At 36.4% G+C, this 20,650-nt stretch overlaps 2 protein-coding genes and 2 non-coding genes across 4 annotated transcripts in view; all 4 read left to right on the forward strand.

The window, feature by feature from the left end:
* Nucleotides 1-310: 310 nt before the first annotated feature.
* Nucleotides 311-4,032, forward strand: LOC133525618 (terminal uridylyltransferase Tailor-like). Its single transcript, XM_061861934.1, has 2 exons — nucleotides 311-1,672; nucleotides 3,105-4,032. Exons 1-2 carry the CDS (start codon nucleotides 1,501-1,503, stop codon nucleotides 3,992-3,994), a joined length of 1,062 nt encoding a protein of 353 aa, XP_061717918.1. The 5' UTR covers nucleotides 311-1,500; the 3' UTR covers nucleotides 3,995-4,032.
* A 1,092-nt stretch (nucleotides 4,033-5,124) lies between these two features.
* The window catches only part of LOC133525616 (uncharacterized), a 152,720-nt gene continuing 137,194 nt past the window's right edge, over nucleotides 5,125-20,650 (forward strand). Inside the window, exons 1-3 of the mRNA XM_061861931.1 lie at nucleotides 5,125-5,652; nucleotides 6,246-6,381; nucleotides 7,336-7,357. Of these exons, the coding sequence (XP_061717915.1) occupies nucleotides 5,197-5,652; nucleotides 6,246-6,381; nucleotides 7,336-7,357 (614 nt within the window). The 5' untranslated portion in view covers nucleotides 5,125-5,196. The remainder of the gene's footprint in view (nucleotides 5,653-6,245; nucleotides 6,382-7,335; nucleotides 7,358-20,650) is intronic.
* On the forward strand, nucleotides 7,162-7,234 carry Trnaf-gaa (transfer RNA phenylalanine (anticodon GAA)). Its single transcript has one exon. It is a non-coding gene; the product is annotated as a tRNA-Phe (tRNA).
* On the forward strand, nucleotides 8,232-8,303 carry Trnat-cgu (transfer RNA threonine (anticodon CGU)). Its single transcript has one exon. It is a non-coding gene; the product is annotated as a tRNA-Thr (tRNA).

The following is a 20,650-nucleotide window of genomic DNA, read 5'->3' on the forward strand; positions in this document are numbered from 1 at the left end:
CCACGATAATCGAAAATCAAAATACATTTTTGCTGCAAGTGTGGCCCTCCTCTAAAATTTCTTAAACTTTCTCGAAGAAAAAAAGTTTACCCACCATCACTGTACTACACGGTCGGAAACTACCAAGGTTGACGAAGCAGTCTACATCGCTGGTTTTGAATGCCATGCCTTAAAAGAGCTATACGGGAAATTTAAATATAATTGTAGAAGTAAGTCATTTTCACTTGTAGAAGTCATACAAAGACTGGACAAGAACTGTAAGTACTGTTCCCTCTAAATTAAGATCATTGTAGTTTTATATTTACCTGGCCAATAACTGCTTAAGGTGGTTTTTACATCCTTGAACAGCTGGAGCAGGCAGGTGCGTATTTTCCAAGGCCAAGGGGGGCATGGCCCGGGGCGACAGGCTGCAAGGCGTGACAAAACAGGGTTATTTTTTCTTAAATGAAATACACTATCATCACTTCATGGGGCGCCGAATCCAACTGATCCGGGGCGCGCGGGGCGCCAAATCTTTATATACGCCTCTGGGAGTAGGTCACCTTCTACTTTGGTCTTTCGTCAGCCGGGTATGGCGGCTTGCACCACGTGCTCGTCGTATATTACCTCCAAACACATCCACGTTGCATTCAGAATATCATATTACGTGCTCATGTTAAAAAGTTTTCAAGACCAATATCCACTTGATCCAGAATACTTATGAATTGCAAAAGAGATTAATGAATGCTCTTTATAATGTAACCGAATTGAAACCGAGTTGGGTCGTATTATTCAACAGCTCTGAGATCGTTCAAAAAAAAAAGGTTAGAAATGTGTTAGTTACGGTAGGACCGATTGGTACTATTTAGTAGTAGATAGTAGTATTTCATGGTTCGATATGAGTCAGACCAAGGTAAGTTAGCAGCGGTTTTGATAGGCCACACGTTGAAAGTGTTAAACGACATAATTTCATAGAAGTTTGACGTTTAAAATAACAATTCCACCGCATGGACTATCAAAATCGCTACCAATTTATCTTGGTCTGACTCTAGTGTGATAACTTTATTTAAATACTATGAGGTTCAAACCCAAAATTATCTTGTGGAAATCCGTGATATGGCTGTGCAACTAGAAAAAAAAAGTCAGCCATGTTGTGCTCAGAGACGTGTCAGTCGCTTGTGCTACACAAGTAGACATATTTGTAGATTTTAGAGTTTGAATGTTACATGTATAAATTATTTACTATACACTACTTTTATGCACTTTGTAATGACAAAATGAAAAAATCGAAAATAAATCATAAGCAATATATGGCTACATTATTATCAAGATGCAACTACTCGTTGTTCCGATAATGCGGGGAATCCCCGAATTTCTTACGCGAACATCATTGACACTTGAAGCTACAAATCGTGTCAGTCTTATTTTTCCACCGCCCTCATAAAGACAAGCGAGACGTCTTTATTTTTTTCCAGTTACTGGCCAGTGTGAATAACCCTTTGTACCAGAAGACCTTACAAAATGAGTACAATACACGACATACTGGATCCGTCGTGGATGCGACTGGAGGGAACATTTGACGAGCAAGTCGTGAAGTTGTTTTACCACGTAACACTGACCAGAGATGAAGTAGAGGAAGATCTGCTCCGGCTGTTCAGGGATGTGAAAAACACATTGAGGACCTATTGGCCAGGTAATGTTAAGAAATCAGAAATCGTTTATTGCGAATCGTGGTACATAGTTATTATAATTAAATTATAGGAACACATGGCACCCTGAAAAGGGTATTGCAAGTATATATTCTTATACCTAGCTAGGTAAAGTTATTTTAATATAGTATCCATTTATGAGGTTTGGGTTTAAATACATATAAGTATAATATATAATAATTATAATTTTACTTAACCTATGGAAGAGATCAAAGTTAGTTTGTTTTTATATTTATGTTATATAACTACTACTTTTAATTAATATTTCTTATTATGTAAAATTACCTCCCATAAATTTTTGGAAATAGTGCTATGCTTTCTCTATTAAAAATGATTTTAGATTTGATATGAAAGGGTTTATTTTTTCTATATTTTTTATTGTGTTGGGCAATTTTGTACACCTGTATTTATATTTACATTATTTACATTTCCTTATTTGTACATTTCTAATATTGGTTCCGGGGCGATGAGGTTATTATTTCGGCGTACGCTTTTACAGTATCCAAATAGTTCGGTATTTTTTTCTAACAAAATTGAGATTATTAATATGTAGAGGCAGGGTAGAGTCAAGATTTTAAGTCATGTGAAATATGGTTTGCAGCTGTCTGTTTGTTAATCTACAGACACATTTTTTTTGAGCTTTAAGTTTACATAATATTACATGTTTACATAATATTGAGCACAAAAGGCCCAAATCCGCGGCTCATAAATTCGGAGATAATATGACCAGGTTATGATCATAAACACATCATAAATATATCTGATATCGGCGCCACCACGTTTAAAAGCCGTGTAATATGTATAATAAATTTATTTATTTAATCGTATGGCATTATATTGAGGGCAATCAGAGTGTAGCCTTGAGGTTGCTAAGCCAGGCAACTAAGTCAGGTGTCACGGTGTTTAGGTCCTCAGGAGGCCCAGGATATGAGTGGAGTGGGCAGCGCTGGAAAATATGTAATAATAACAGCCATATGAAAAACCATTTAGAGTTTCATTGTACATATAGTGTACACTCAAACATAATAACATAACTTTTGTATTAAATGTCACTGTCTGTTAACTCTGCCATTTCATGTGATGTTGAATAAAAAATTTCTATGTCTATGTCTATGTCATTGAAAAACTGCAGTTTATAGCTACTTGTAATTTTGTTAAATACAGTTTTTCAATGGTTATTACAGTTGTCTTGGGTTGCAGATTAGATATTATACCTTATATACCTACCCAATAATCTCTCAATAACATAATGCAATTTTTAATATCTAAACCTAGCAACATACACACTGTTAACTATCAAACCAATCTTAGTACATTACATTAAACTTGGCAGTCATGACATACAATCCTACTGACAAAATATCTTAGACATTTTTGGAACATTATTCTAAGTCTATGTTATCATATTTATTCCAGGGTGTGAGCTAATGCCCTATGGCTCTCTCTACCAAGGTACGGCGTTCAAGACCAGCGATGTTGACTGCTTTATCCAAATCCCGATCCTGTACAAGACCGGAAGAGACACAGTCGTGCTCACTGCCAGGGATATTCTCAGCCACCGTTCTGATTTATTTGCACAATTATCCACCGCAATAAATGTGCCTGTACCTATTGTAAAATTTGTCCATATACCAACTAGCAGAGAATGTGATTTGACCTTTGATTGCCCGCCTGGAGTCAGTAATAGTAAATTACTGTGGTATTTATTCCATTTAGACAAAAGAGCGCTGGATCTAGCAATTCTTGTAAAATACTGGGCAAAAATTCACAACTTCATTGGGCCGTATCTGCTGAGAACTTATGCATTACTTCTGATGGTAGTTTTTTACTTACAGCAATTAAGAATGTTACCCACCATTCATGCCCTGCAAAGAAACGTCCCGTATGTTGCCTGGCGAGTCTGGAATATAGCATTTCAAGAGGTCATTTACCCAAATAACAATCAGACTTCCCTCAAACATTTATTGGGGGGCTTCTTTAAGTTCTTCAGCTATTACAACTTTGAAGAAAACGTAATTTCTCCTTATGTTGGGTGCTCTATTCCACGGAAACGTTTTAGAAAAGTTTCCAGTATTTCGAAACATTTTACTTTGTATGAAGGCAACCTGAGACTTAAATTGTGTGAGTCGCTCAACATAGAGACACCAATGTGCGTGCAGGATGTTTTTAATCACAGTTCAAATTGCTCTGTTCTTGTATTTCCTGATCTAGGGAAAAATATAAAGAAACATTTCAGGACGGCGGCCAAGTTGTATGAATCAGAATCGGATGAAAACTTTCTTAATGCGATATTCGTAAAGCATTAATACTGATTAAGCGAATAGCTAACGAACACACGTTTAAATGAAGTTACTTTGTTGTTACAAACTTTATTCCTTTCACCCACCCAAGATCTCCCAAAAAGGCAGGCCGTAGATACTACTCGGTTACGGTCGGTCGTTTCCGATAAATGTGACGTTCAACGTGTTGCCTCCCTGTCACACTTACGTACTTAGTACACGATCGGAAACTACCATGGTAACATTGGTCATATTGGTCGGCAGACTCGTTTCGACAGTGTGGTAGGCATTAAAAACTGTAGTAGACGGGCGTACCGTACAGCGACCTTGCTCTGGTCCGAGGCGTCTTCCATCGTTTCGTCCACCGTGTGTCCGTTAAGGACGCGGCTATAAGTCAGAGCGAAAAGAGGTATGCTGACCGGACCAAGATCGCAGCCCGGTACGCCCGTCTGTTAAAGCTTTATCCGCAAAAATGTTAAATTCGGACGAAATTGTCTATGGCGACTGAAACTTATTATGTTGCTTAATTTATGGAGTGTAGAGGGGGTAGACGTATTGTCAGTAGAAACAGGCGCGAAATTCAAATTTTCTATGGGAGATACCTTCCGTCATGCTCTACGAGCACACTTAAAACTTACAACGAAACTTGACATTGGCAAAATCATCATAGATTTGATGGAAGCCATATCTTAAAAGAAGAAGAAGAAGATACCTTCCTTCGCGTCTACATTTTTTTAAATTGTCTGCCTTTTTTAATGACAAAATATCTGTGCCAAAGTATATAGGGAGCGTGCATGAACTATAGGAGGTAGCACAGGAGCCGTCAGATTTTTGGCGCGAGGCGTAAATGTGATGTTTATTTTTCCAATGTAGCCCACAAGATGGCATGGAACCTACTATGCACAAGAAAACACGTGACGTGTAAATTTACATGTTTATTGTTCCGATTCAGGCCAAAAGATGGCAGACCCTCCAACGCGCACGGTCCCTATAAACAATTTATCTCGACAATTTAGTATTCAATATATTATTATTTATTTCATTATAATTTATAAATAAACGTTTAGTTTCTGCTTTTTGTACCTTTTTTTTGTTCTCTGTATTTCACGCTTGACAGCACCAATTCCACAATGACCACAATCACGTCTGTCTGTCAGTGCTGTCACAAGTCACAACAACACAACTTCTGTTTTGAAATCCATAGAACAGTGCCATTAGACGCTCTTTTTATGGATTTTCATAAGAAAAATAAACCTAACTACGACAGAGTGATGTCTCGCGTGTTCAACCGGTCTCATACTAGTCTAAGACCTAGTTCAAATGTGACACGACACGAAGTACCGTCGTCAGTGCGCGTTGGCGCGAAACCATCTGTTTCGGCCGTGAGTTCTAGTGTTTTTAGTGAACTTCCAACGGTGTTAAATGACTATGTGCCCGAAGTGCACGTAGAAAAAGTAGCTAAAAGGCCGTTAGTAAGGCCTAGAAGAACTTTAAAGTCTCTAGACCCTGGTAAAGCTAAGTCTCCGTCGAGAACATCTCGAGCGCGCGGAAGTGCTAATGTTAGTAATATTAGGGCTCGCAGCTCGGTGCCTACGGTGTTGAGTAACAACGGAGAGGAGTGGTCGGAGTCTCACGTTCGACAATGCTATAGTAGCAGGTCTCACACCAGACTGAAGGAATTGAAGGTGAGAATATTTATGTAACTGCATCATAAATTATATTTCAATCATTAAAAACACATCTAAGCAGCCTATTTTGCGTAATTTGCGAGATTCGTCGCGTCGCGAAATAGGCGCGATAATATAACGTCGAGTTACGGAGACTGCAGCGAGAATGCAGAATTGATATTTAATTAATTGACCGAAAGTTAAAATCAAAATGATGTATGCCAGCTATGTCTATGTGTAGATGTAGTTTAGGGATACCCGGTTAGAAACAGGTGGGCTGTTGATCGCATGTCGCTTTCATTCAGCCGGCGGCATTCCCACACAATTGTCCTCAAAATATCTTGTTCTCCTGCAGAACACTAAGAAATATTTACAGCTCGCTCTGTGTGTACCGCTAATAAATATTGTCACTCAATATAACAATTCACTGCCTATAACACATGGGCACAGGCCTAGATCTCAAAATTTACCCCTCTGTGGCATCTATATAGAGTTTTCACTGTAGTTATTTATAAAAAAATTACATAACAATATTATATCTATTTAAAATTATAAAGATTAGCATCCCACTAAACATTCAGTACTGTTTATAGGCCAATTTTGTATTTCAGGATGAAATAAAAGCTTTCCGTGAGACAGATAAACTCTTGAAGATACGTAGTCACCTTTACAAGAGCTGCGGTGTGGTGCTAGATGATGTTGGGAATGTAGCTCAAGACAAGGCGGTCCAGGCTGACCCCGAACCAGGTATGTCCTTGTATTACCCTGTTGTGCCCATCGGGTCATGATTGATTTAACCTACTGATAAAAACTTGCTTCGACTCTTTCACAAAACAAAAAGATACATTGAATAAGATCTGTAAATCTGCTTGTTTCAGGGATCGGAACCGGTTTTTTGCAAAAACATCGAAATAACCATATATTTCGGTTTATTTTATACTCTAAATGTAGGACTCAGTTGTGTTTTCAGATAACGACTTCGTATTATTAGATTGCCTAATTAGAAATGAAGTAATTAACAAAGAACAAAAAAATACCGTTTTCGTTCCCATACAAAAAATACCGGTTTCCGATCCCTGGCTTGTTTGCCTCCTGTATCATAAAAAAAAAAAAAAATCTAAGACAATTCTTGCTTCGAATTTGACAACACATTCACTACTCTCTCTTTTTTGGCCCCTACAAGCATGCTATGTTAACTGTAGCGGGCATAGGAACTACGCCCACCTTCAGATGTAAAAAATTGAGACTTTCAAACCCATTGTTTCTAGCCCACTATTTGTTCTGGTGGTTCCACTACTAAAACATAGATGGCGCCTCTAGTATCATTGTTAGAAGAGTAATTGCAATAACCACATTGATTTTGTTACGCATATATATATAGTTTTTGACTGAAGGAATATTTTATTTTTATTTAGTTACAGTTAGTGTTATCAATTATAAGGTACCCAGTTCATTAAAAAAAAAAGACCATACTGGTAAGTATAGGACTGTAGATTCTGATCGTTATTTCCGGCGTCTCATCAACTGGCCGAAATAGCTCAGTTGGGAGAGCGTTAGACTGAAGATCTAAAGGTCCCTGGTTCGATCCCGGGTTTCGGCAATCTTTTTGCATGTATTTTGTATTTTTCTTGTCATGTTAACTACATAAGTACACAGTTTATTTTGTTGCTCTTCCTGAATATTTATTTATTTTTGTTTCAGAAAAGGAAATTTCGTCTTCAAGGTAAGTTTTTTTACTCACTTTATTCACGTATCATAACGACTATGAGCGAAGTGTTTAGAGAAAGAAACAAGCTGCGCTCGACGTGGAAGTTTGAATATTGCCCAAACTTCTTATTATTCTAAGAATAATCATCATTTTCCCACTTTTGGTTGCATCTCTGCCAAATAAATAATATCATTTATGGATTACTAAACGCTTTTAACGTTTCCTACCTACTTCGTACTTAATAAGTTCGATGAAATTTAAATCATACTTAATAGGAATAGAGTTGCATTTGCTTTGTTTTGTCTCATTTTCACCCAAACCAAAATTAACTCTATTTCCTACATTATAGATACATATTTCACTGGCAAATTTTGGATCTGTTTCTTTTATGGCTGGGCCTTAAGTGGTAAAACAACCTAAACACTTTTTCCAATTAATTCACTGTACTAAAGTGGAATTAAATAAAAATTGCTACTAATGTAAACAAACCAATTTAACATATCTTCGTTATTTCGCACTTTTTGTGGACAATCATGATTTTATACACAGTTCATATACATAAACCTTTTTATTAATTAATGTATGTATCAATTACTAGTTAAAATATAAATTACAATCCGGCAGTTCCGACAATCCGGCATAGAGGGAAAAAATCGGGTGCCGGATTATCGAGCGCCTACTGTAATTATTAATATTTCAATGAAAAACCTCTAGGTTACCTATACGTTAAATGCTAATAAAATCTGTCATATGTCTTTATATTACATATCTCTCTTTTCTATTGACTTTGTTTTATGTAAAACAATAACGGAACTTCGTGATATTCGTCGTTCTACGTTATCGGATGAGCTTATAGAATGGGACCGTGTATTTGGCGACGCTAATCATCGCCTCTTTAGCTCAGTGGTAGAGCACTGGTCTCGTAAACCAGGGGTCGTGAGTTCAATCCTCACAGGAGGCATCGCGAATTTAGTCTTTTTGCGTTTTTTTATGATCACTAATATAAGCTATAAATATTTTCAATTATTTTATATAAATATGTATACATATTTAGTTCCATAATTTTCATTTTTTTTCTCAGATGCGATTTGTAATAAAATATGTATTATTAAAGAGATTTAAAAATTATATTTAATAAAATGGTTAAGAACGGGACTGACTAGGTACATAGGGTTCCGTATTCCGTACCAAGCAATTGCACTATTTGATAACGTTTCGACTTTCTTATGTTCGACTGACACTTGCACGATTTTTCTTTGCTGTTGTACAGTCAGCGTTGCTACGAAGCAGTCAAAGTAGCCAAATAGTTCGGTACACCATATATTTAGTATGGTGTACCGAACTTTTTGGCCACTTTGACTGCTATGAAGTATTTGACGCTGACTGTACCATACCAAGTTTTATAAAAAAAATGATATAAGGCTATCATTAAAAATGTGTTTTTTTTTTCTTGTAAGTATCTCTAAAACGGTTAATTATAAAAACCTCAAACGTAGCGTGGTTAATGAATGAGTCGGTGTTTTATAAAAATATTATTATAAAAAATTATGACGGCATGCGCGTTTACATCGAGCTTGCTTTTATAAATTATGTATTTCATTATAGCTTCTGACCGCGACCCCGTCTGCGTGGTATGATGATGATGACTAATAAAAACTATCCTATGTTCCTCCTCGGGCTCCAAACTATCTCCATGACAAATTTCATCAAAGTTGGTTCAGCAGTCGTTCAGTTACGAAGAGGTAACAGACAGCAGTCTGTCTGTTACCTCTTCGTTAAAAGTTACTGTGTCTGTCAGTACAGACACAGTAACTTTCGCATTTATAATATTGTTAGTAGGTTAAGTAGGGATTGTATGACAGCACGGAACTCTCAAAATGCGCGTTTACATTGAGCTTCCTTTTTAGGGTTCCGTAGCCAGAGGGTAAAAGGGACCCTGTTACTAAGACTCCACTCTCCGTCTGTTTGTCACCAGGCTGTATCTCATGAATCGTGATAGCTAGACAGTTAAAAAATTCACAGTTGATGTATTTCTGTTGCCGCTATACCAACAAATACAACAAACGTGATTGTTTTGCCATTTTTTGCGTAATGGTACGGAACCCTTCGTGCGCGAGTCCGACTAGTACTTGGCCGGTTTTTTAATTATGTATTTCATAACTTGTCGTACACTTATCTCGCCGTTTACCCGTTTTGGAACCGGCCCCACAGGGTAACTGTACAGGTACTCCCGTCCCGTTACTTTACCTGAACACGTCCGTTACTTTCGGCAGGGACTCCAATTATCGTTCATATTTATACAACGATTACTCCAAACGGTTGGTTTTCTGTTGTGCGAGTATAACATGCAGGCGCATTCTATTTTTCTTTATTTATATTTCTTCTTAAGGTGGTTCGACTAGGTTACCCAAAGCTTAAACCTCACTAGATGGCGCCACAATTGCAAATTTTGAGTTTTAATTTTTTTGTGGAGTAGTCTTGGTATTTCTATACTGTAAATTATGTTTAGCGCACTCTTTAAATAAATATTGAACTATTACAACAAACATTGAACACTTCATTGTACAAAAACTACCCCTTAATGTCGACAGAATGTTTCTTGACTATATTTCTAAGTATCACTCACACATTCAAACAGTCTTACTGGGATCCTTGTAGTAGACAATTTGGCACAGCGTGAGTAGGCTTCAATAGCGTTGCGGTATGTACGTGGAAATACATGCAAGAGGATGTGGGTTCGAGACTCATTAATATTTTTTTTTGTTATCAGTATTATCAAGTACCTATTATTAATAAATTATTTTATGAGAAATCTGAGCGTTTTCCATAAAAATATTAAAAATCTGATTCTCACACATCATGATATTTTTGGGTTCTTCCAACTCAGAATCACTAGCATAATCAATCCTCGTGCTAAAAAAACCCGAAAATTTGTATTGAAATTTTAGTTTTACATTGAAATTTCTTTCACACTAAAATGTGACGTAATGGTATGAATATTTTAGGATATCTTTTTTTAATGCTAGGGTGGAGAAGATTCTAAGTAGAATAAACCTAAGAAAGTCCAAATTTGTAAGTCAGATTTTCCGGTATTTAAAAAAAAAACGCTGTTTTGTTCTAAAATTAAAGCAATCACTTACTGCCCAGCCTTTAAAAAAGTAGGTACTATTTTACAGTAGAATAAAAAAAAATTACGATACATTTAATTAAATTACAGTGAGTTACAAAATTGCATGGCCTTCTATTTAAGTATAACCATTATAAAAAGAAATGAGATATTTACCATGTTTGTTTATATTATTGATTTCCCGATATTTTGACACAACTAGAAGTTTCACACAATGCCTAGAGATAGAAAATTATTTATTTATTTTATTTATTGTCAATTTCATTCAACGGATCACATCATATCCAATTTATGTGTTTATGTATTGCATTGTTTTCTACCTAGTTGGTTATTAAATTCTGTTACTGCAATAATCTTTATCTACATAAAATATACCAACGAAAGTTTAATAAAGTATATATTAAAATAAAGTACACAAAATCAGGAATTACATATGACAATATCATTCAAAATCGCCTCCTCTGGCTTTGACACAGGCCCTCAAACGACGAGGCCAGTCATCAATAGCGGCACGCACGATTGTCATGTCTAATTCCGTCACTGTCTTAACTATGGCCCGCATGGAGTTAAGATTTGTGTGGGGTTTAGCACAGGCTTTCTCCTCAATAACCTGCTATATGGCATAATCCAGGGGGTTAAGGTCCGGGCTGGAGGACGGCCAGTCTTCGTGGGCAATAAAGTCAATTTTGTTCCTTCGAAACCAGGCTTGAGTTGTTCTTGCCTTATGTGCAGGAGCTGAGTCCTGTTCAAAGATCCATGGCTGGTTTTGAAATAGGGTGTGGCTTAAGGGCTTCACTATTGGTTCGAGAACGGTTTCCAGTTTCCGGTTTTCACACCTTTTTCACAGAAATGAATCTGTGTTAGCCCTGAGTATGACACACCCAAAATCATGTTTGGCGGGTGCCCACATTTGTGTATCGCAATAGGGTTGTTTCCGTCTACAAATCTTAGGGCATAATTGTATCCCAATAAATTCTTTTGGATTATAAGAACATGTTAAACTACTTTTAGGGGACCTGTAATGACCATATTTTTGTAAATATTGAATTTAAAATATATTTTGGCACACGTCACGTGACCAAACTCGAAACGTCTTTGAAGATTCTGATGACGTCACAACTCTCGGATTAACATACACTGTTAACAGTTAGGCGTTAAACAACAAATGACAAATGTCAGTTGACAGTTCGTATCTTCTACGTGTGTATGTAGTTATGTGTCAAACCGTAAACTGTGACGTCATACAATTTTCAAAGAGCGTTTTGGGCGCGAAAGCATCTGTCAAAATATATTTTGTTAATTTAACATATTTAAAGCTTTTTAAAGTTTTTAGTATAAAAGCTGAATTTTAAGGCAACTTTTAGTTAATATAGAAAGTAATACAAGCGTTTCAAAAAATTGGAATACGATTCTCTTTTAGGCCCCAATTCATTATAGATACGACGAGATAAGCGTTATGTGTGGTATATAATTATAGCTCACAAATCCACCACATTATGTCATTGTAAAATCTTCGCTGGTCTCAGGTGTTGTCAAGGTGATAAATAATAGTGGACTGTAGTATAGACGCTGGTTTACTTAAAAAAATACAAGAATACAAAAAGTGGCAAAGTGAACAGTCGTTGGGAATTGGATAGCAACCGTAAGTTTTTAAAAGCTCTGTAAACTGTCAAAGTTTTGAATATAAAATTACCATAGTAAAATTAGAACATAGAGATATTGAATAACGATTGAATTTATACATTTCATTGAATATTTTAATTAAAAAATATGCAATCTGAATGAAATTAATTATAAGAATATTTGGATACATTAAATTAAATTATATAAAAAAATATTGATTTTTAATTGCAAACATTAATGACTTAACCTAACGAATGAAGGATCAAAAATGAGTCCATTTTTGAACGATTCGTAACAGTCATTTTTTATTTTTTCGGTAGCATTTGTTTTAACGGAAATAAAGAGGTTGCAAATCGAGTAACAGAACTTCAGAACAGATATCATTTGATATTTACCAGTCGCTTTTCGGTGAAGGAAAACATCGTGAGGAAACTGGACTAATCCCAACAAGGCTTAGTTTTACCCTCTGGGTTGGAAGGTCAGATGGCAGTGGCTTTCGTAAAAACTAGTGCCTACGCCAAATCTTGGGATTAGTTGTCAAAGCGGACCCCAAGCTCCATTGAGCCGTGGCAATATGCTGGGACAACGCTAGGAAGAAAGAAAGAAATCGAGTAACAGAACTTAGTAACCAACTAGGTATAATAGTTATGATGTAAATGTCCATTTCATGTTGGATTCATATATGTATTAGCCAACTAATTATTCAAGATCAATACACTTAGCTCCCTTAGGTATTCGCCTAAGTACAATCTCGGGCAAAATTGAGTTTTATAAAAGTGAACTTGTTTCTAGGTCATATTTTCTATGAATTGGTCATTTTTGTAGACTCCAATTACAGTTACACTTTTCTTGGTTTTTCGCGGACCAGAATATCGATGATTTTTGTAACTTGATTTAGACGTTGCTATCATTTTCAAACCAAAAACACATAAAATCACAATTCAGAACACGCGGCAGCGTTGTTTTCTATCAAGTACCTCAAGCACCAGGGCTACCGGGAAAATCGAAATTCGTCAATTTCGGGCATTTTTCTCTGTCACTCTAATTACGTCTTAGTGAGAGTAAAAGAGAAAGATCCCCGCAATTTGCGAATTTCGGTTTTCGCGGTAGGCCCCAGGTCCTGTCAAGTTTCAGCAGTGTTGCCAGGTGAGCGGAAGAGAATTATCGTACTTGAGTGTCAATATTATTGTACCGTTGAAAAAAATATCGTACGCCAATCAAAAAGGCAGCTCCTAAAAATGTCTAGCAAAATAAGCTTAAATTTCGAATTAATAATAAAAAAAATACAATTTTCGTCTAAATTGCGCAAAAAATCTGTTTATGTTTGTGTATTTTTGGGATAGACTCAAACGGTATACAGGAAATTGTGACATTTTAAACTTTAAACTTACACCAAGGAGCCGAACACCCAAAAGATAGTAATTTTAGCCTATTTCTGAGAGAAAGTGTCATATTTTGCTTCAAATTACTAGACTTTTAAGGTGGCATCATCCAAGGGCTGAAATTATAGTACTTTAGTGTACGATAATGCTCTTTGGAACATTACGTCATACCGGGGCCCAAATTATCGTACATGTACGACAATTATCGTACGCCTGGTCACACTGAGTGTCAGTGTCGACAGAGTCAGCTAAAAACGCGTCAAACATCGCAACGTCGCGCCGATGGCCGCCCGAGGCATGGAGTGGCAACGTCGCAATGTATTTGTACACGACATTTGTCACACACACATGAGTAAAATTTATAAAAATATAACGTTGATTATTGCATGATTTCTGTATGAAACAAAGTTTTTCTATTAATTTAGCGCAAATGAATATTCGAAAGTAGATAGATGCGCAACAATTTATGTAATAATATTGTGTAATTAATTAATAAATAGCGATTGTATTTTGTATGAAAATCGAACCACCTTAAGTTAGGAATTAATAATAATAATAGGGTTAGAGATACATATAATCAGATTATTATCGCGGCGGGAGGATGTTAACATTAATTGCATGCAAAAACACGCAAGTAAGTATGTTTTCTATAGGAATGTAGTCCTAATTTTCCTCCCTGGATATCTAACTTTATGGAAAATATTTTTACACAATTTATAAAATCGAAATGTCTTTATCTGTCTCTCTTTCGCAGGAGGAAGAGCGATAGAGAGGCAGATAACATAATTTTGGTTACATGCTTATAGTTCGTTTTTTAACATTAGAAAAAGGTAAGTAAACAATTTACTTAGACGTCTTTTTAATAAAAACGCTTTTTAAAAATCAGTTACTATTACATATCAAAGCAAAAGAATGTAAATGATCGAACATGATTTATAATTGTTACATATTTGCCGTCAATTATTTTTCAAAACTGTTTTTCAATAAAAAGACACGTCAAAATCGCTAGCCTTCTTTGGCTTACTTCTGTGATGTTCCTTCGAATGCTAATATGTAACAATTTTCTGGGATATGAATACATTTATTGAACAATTGTAATAAGTGTTAACATATGCATACTAAATACAAATCTTAATTTTATCAAAATTAAGCATTAATAAAATAATGACAAATTCATATCCGCAACGCAGGCTTCGTCAGAAGGTTTCAACCATAAATCAGCATCAGGCGTCGTCATTGCACACAAATAATAAAGCTATCCGCAACAGGCTTCGTCATTTTTAATACACAGTCATTTCATTTAAAAAGGACCACCCCGAATCGCATCCGATCCAAAAGTTCCCATTACGCTAGCAGCGTTTCCACGCTGTATAGCCAATGAAATCCCCTGCACCAGATACGACCCGGAGCGTGGATCACAGCCCCTATCCCTAAGTCGGCGACCAAGTTCTTTTACAAAGTTACAAAAGCCTTAGCCTCTGTTCCCCAGGGTCCCGCAGTCTCCACTGCAATTGGCACAAAATCATACATTGGTTCCAGGGCACTGTACTTAGCGTGCAAAATATATTAGTATGCATACTAATAATTATGCATACTAAAATATTTTAGTTCAAACTAACCCCCTTATTCGTAAACGCGCTACAAGTCTCAATTAGTTAATTTATTATTTCTTACCAATTCATAAGTCAAACCTATAACGTATGGGTACTTCGAAAAATAAAATAAAATATATTATGTCATTAACAGGATTCAAGATTTCCTTATTTTAAATTAGGAGGCATAAAATATTATATTATAAATATATATTTTTTTATTTACATACATATGTGTATTAAGATTTTATTATGATTTGTGTTTGTAATACTGTAATTCTAATTAAGCCGTAATTAGCAATATTTATATCTGTACATAGGTATATCTAGTTTTACATACAAAGCTTGTAATTGCTGTGTTTTTTTTGTATAACAATTTTTAAGCAACAAAATCTGGTACCAGATATAGACATTGTCGAAGTTTAGTCAAAGGTCGAGATTAGCTTGTATCTTGCTGTTATACGAATAACCTTTCAAAGTGTCCTTATGGCAAGCGTCAAATTGGGACGTTTTGCTTGGAAACGACATACATATATGTTACGTAAATGTTCATACCGAGTTTCATGGACAAACATGGTACACAAACGTTGAAAGCTAAACCGGAGCTAAATCAATCAAACACTTACGCAGCGGCATACGTGAGCGAATAACTCGCGAATGCGACGCGCCGCTTCGCGTTCGCGAGTTATTCGCTCACGTAAGCCGCTGCGTAACGCACTGCAGTAGTCAATCTCAACAGCACATCAACGGTTAGAGTCGAGCCAAAACCGGCACTGTCGCAATATAAATATTAACAGCAGTATTGTAATACAAACGTCGAAAGCTAAACCGGAGGTAAATCAATCATACAATAAGGGCACTGTAGTAGTCAATCTCCACAGCACATCAACGGCCAGTCGGGCCAAAACGGCGCTGATACAATTTAAATATTAAGAGCAGTATTTTGATTTCACATTATTTACTCTGAATAAGGTAATGTAACTCTAAACAGTCTAAACCAAAGAAACTGCCCATACACAATATATAAATTTATAGGGTAGCCAGAAATTTTACTACGGAGCCACTTTTTTTTATAGTTTTAAATATTGTGATCAGTACCCCTAGTGTAAATATTTTCGACAGCGAAACGTGACGTACGCGTTTGCGTTTAGTGTCATTTTGTATGAGATTTTTGACTTTCCAAAACGTCCCGCTTGGCGCGCTGATCAAAAACCCATACAAAATGAGACTTAACGCAAACGCGTACGTCACGTTTCGCTGTCGAAAATATTTACACTAGGGGTACAGTACCCCTAGTGTAAATAAATTCGATTTCGAAACGTGACGTACGCGTTTGCGTTTAGTCTCATTTTGTATTGGATTTAGAAAGATCGCGCCAAGCGGGACGTTTTGGAAACTCAAAATCCTATACAAAATGAGACTTAACGCAAACGCGTTCGTCACGTTATGATGTCCATTAAATGTACACTAGGGGTACAGAAGATGTATCTACAGCGTAAATGGCTGGCTAATATGTGTAACCCCAAAGCGAATTTATACTGGCTGACGGGGATATTGACTTATTCATAATCGCTGAACGATAGGTAATTTGGCGATTTGTCTATGACACTATTGGCATTGATAATTATTTCCGAGCAAAATACGTATTGTAAGTATTAAACATTAGCCCCCTTATTCATAAACGTCTACTAAAGTTACGATGCCGCTAATAATCGTTTGTCCCTTTCCGACGTATCGGTATGATGGAAAGGGACAAACGATTATTAGCGGCATCGTAACTTTAGTAGACGTGTATGAATAAGGGGGTATGACGTTATCGGCCGCAAAAGCTCGTCCGTCGCCTGTCCCCCGCGGCTAGGGTTGACATGAAAAAATTGAATATCCTATCAAAAGTCCGGAGTCCGGACATCACCTTAAAAATCATGTCTTCAAAAATTCCCTGACACTGGCCAAGTCCTCCCGCAATCTTGATAAAGGACCCAAAATCCTGACATGTCAGGGGAGCAACCCTACCCGCCGCGGTGACTAGTCAGCGTACCCAGGGCCTAACACCCCTTGATTCATGTTATTGTACTTCTGTTAGCTAAAATACTTCCACTGTGTGATTGCACAAAACAACAGTAGCGAGATTAATGGTGTCTGGCGTCATTTCCGTTTCCCGCTGGCACGCGTCCAGCCTGGCAAATTCGACTTGTTTAATTACAATACGCAACATGGCATGTGCTCGCGATTGCTGCCAATGACAGCGATTCGTTAAGTGTTTTTTTCAATATTGTCATTTTATTTCGTCGTATTGCATGTCACAAAATAGGCAATTTCATATAAACAATTTTATAGCGAAAAATAAAATTGGTACAAAAAAAAATACAACCGAATTGATATCCTCTTTTGAAATGTTGAAGTCGGTTAAAAATACAGTAAAGAAACATAGGTTAACATTTAAGCGCGCGGTTGTTCGGAATGTACGAAAAATGCCATTTTAAATTAGGTAATCTAACTAATGACACAATATTGTTTTACGCGATAAAAGCAGCGGTAAGCGCATTGTCATTTTTCATACATTTAGTTAACGCATGCGTTCAACGCTCCGTTTATCGCATAATACAATAACCGCGGGCTGTCGAGCCACACTGCTGCATCGGGGTCTTCTCTTGCCCCTTACATTGTCATAAGGGACATCTAGAAATAGACTATTTAGTCGTCATCTCGATTTTGTCATGGCAACGTCTCAAAAGTCTCAAGACTCAAAATATACTTAGTCTAGTTTAGAATTACGTATATAGTGCAGAATAGCATGACTTCTGTTTTTTCGTCTTTGGGGTTAAAAACTGTCAATTCTCTAGTACAGAAAACTGCTCAGGACAAAGTGTTTCAGTAAATCTTAGATCTTTCGTTAATAGACCTTAGTTTAATCTTTATAAAATACCTACTCCAATCCAAAACGACAGATGGCATTTTTAAATCTGAATCCCATTTTATAAAACTACAAGTTATCTAGAAATTTATAGGCGTACATAAACAACTCATGATGATAATGTTGGCCGCGACTTTTAGACTTGTGTTGTACAAGTGTATCGTGTAGTTTTATAAAATCGGGCCCTATTCTTGTTTAACCATTCATATGTGTGTGTGGTGGTTAAAAAATTTGGTTTGTTGTGCTGTATAGAGTAGGAATAATCGTCCTCGAATAAAATGCTAAAAGATAATTAAAAATTCGGTCACGATTAGGGTTTGCACGATGGATCTGAAATGTATGGGATGATCCGCGGAACCGGATCCAGATCCGGATAATTTAATACATTTCGGATCTGGATTGCATATGCATACCCTAGTCACGATCCTCATCATACGCCGACAAGTTAATAATACGTTGATTACGTATGCGTAGACCCTTGGCGCCCTTTACTAGCGTCCTATTGCCAACTTTTACAACTTACCATATTAGCACATTCATTGATTTGACGTTCAATGAGCTTGACGTCATTCCGAGCGTAAATATGAACTATTTGTGCTCTGTCTCTGTCAGTTATTCGTGGTAGAGAGAGAGGGAATTTGGCGAGGAAATGCCGATATATATTCGGACGATGACTCAGTCGGTCTCTTTGCAAATGTGCATCTCAAAACGATATCGGTATTGGTTTCGTGATCCCGCTTGCTCTAAAGCAATATCATATATGTGAGAGCGCAATGCACTGATATCTCGAATTACGTTATTATTGAATTTTGTTTTCGAAATACGATCCCATGTTCGCGGCGTAGATTCTTAAGATTATAAAAAGAAACTTATTTCGGTGTTTGGTTGTTATGTTTACTAGTTACATCTGTCATTGTTATTTATACGTATTGTAAATCAATTTAATTATTTTTTTAAACCCAGATAGAAAAGAAATGTAATGTTCTGTCGTTGTCCGTGTCTATGTATTTCGAATGGAACGAACTTACGTCTCCATTTTAGGTAAATATAGTAAATACGTAAAACTCGACACACGACAATTTTATGTAACGTCAGAGCACATTAACTCGCAGCAATTTGAAATAAAATGTGTTCCACCTTCCCTCGACCAGACATAAAAAGATATCATGTACATGGCCTGGCATGAGATGTATCTCATGAACGTTTACCCACTATACCACACATACCTACGCCATATAAACTAGTCTATTTATAAACGCATAATAGACCACTTAAATACCACGTCACAGAAAATGAACATAAATGTCCACATTACTATGTATTTTGTTTTTAAAAGGACCTGAGACATAGGTAGTTTCACGGGACATGAGTTCTTTGTGAAATAGAATGGGAGGTAATGTTGGATCTGTTAGGTAAGGCTGAAGCAATGTGTATAAATATATTGTGTTTATTATTAACAATTAAGATCATTTGTAAAATCAATTAATTTGAGCCTGGGGTCCGCTTGAATGACCGAAAGCGCTTTTTGAAAAAAAGCGCCTTCTGTCATATAAAAAAGTGGCAAGTGAAATATCAGACAAAAAATGTTTCGAGGTTGCGATAACGATAACAACAGTTAGTATCTAGGCACTAAGGGCCAGTTGCAACACCATTTGTTAACGTCATTTGCTGCTATGAAAAGCTTGACAGTTCGCTATGGAATGATAGCTGCCGCGGCCATTTACACACGGTCACAGACTTTAATAAAATAAAAAATAAATAAACGTTTATTCACGTTTCATGCCTTATAACTATTTACAATATACTTCTGCGAAACCACAGAGTGGTTTGTTGGCAGACGAGGCTCCTGTAATAATTGTGTAATAAGTTAGGTAGTTTATACGTAAATTAAACTTATATTATTATATATTTAACCCCTTGCCGCATACGTAGCCCTATATGGCAGTTATAATTTTCAATTCTATTGATAGCTATTAAAATTTATTTTTAAACAGATATAAGTACTTTTATTTGCGACATGAAGTAAGGGGTTAACGCTACAATCTGAGCATACAGTATAGAAATGCAGTGCATGTGTACAGTTTATAGAGGTTGTAGTTTACCTTTTATTTTATATAGAATATTGCTTAATTTCTTTTTAAATGTTTGTTTTTGTTGACCCATCTAAGGTTCAAGCTTGGTTGTCAATACTATCGCTACGACATAAAGGAAACTCTAAATGGCTCGACAATTAAAGTCCCTGACTGTACAACCCGCCTTAAGATGAGTCTATCAAACGAACGTAAAAACGCTTAAATATTTTTAAGTAAGCTGGTAGTAATAAAGTTCTGTGAACCCCCTATAGTTCAGGTTTCTCTCAACAAAACTGCATTTTTAATACCAGCATCCGTTTTATAACCAGATATACAACATAGTGTTACCAGTTAATCAGGTTCCTCGCTGACCACCTGTCTAAGTCTGTGTAATCTTAATTACTTGAACAGACACTCACGTACTCTTGAACGTCACAGAGTTAATGGTTTTTGCCTACTATGGAAGAATTATTGTGGAATAAATTGCTGTCACTTAGCTATTTGCCGTGTCATATGTTCGTATAAGTATTCTTGCAGATGGCTGACACTGTCATATATGAAACGACAAATGGCTCAGTAATACCTAAAATGCATGTCT

Source organism: Cydia pomonella, chromosome 15 (assembly GCF_033807575.1).
Source record: "Cydia pomonella isolate Wapato2018A chromosome 15, ilCydPomo1, whole genome shotgun sequence".
NCBI classification, from domain to species: Eukaryota; Metazoa; Arthropoda; class Insecta; order Lepidoptera; family Tortricidae; genus Cydia; species Cydia pomonella.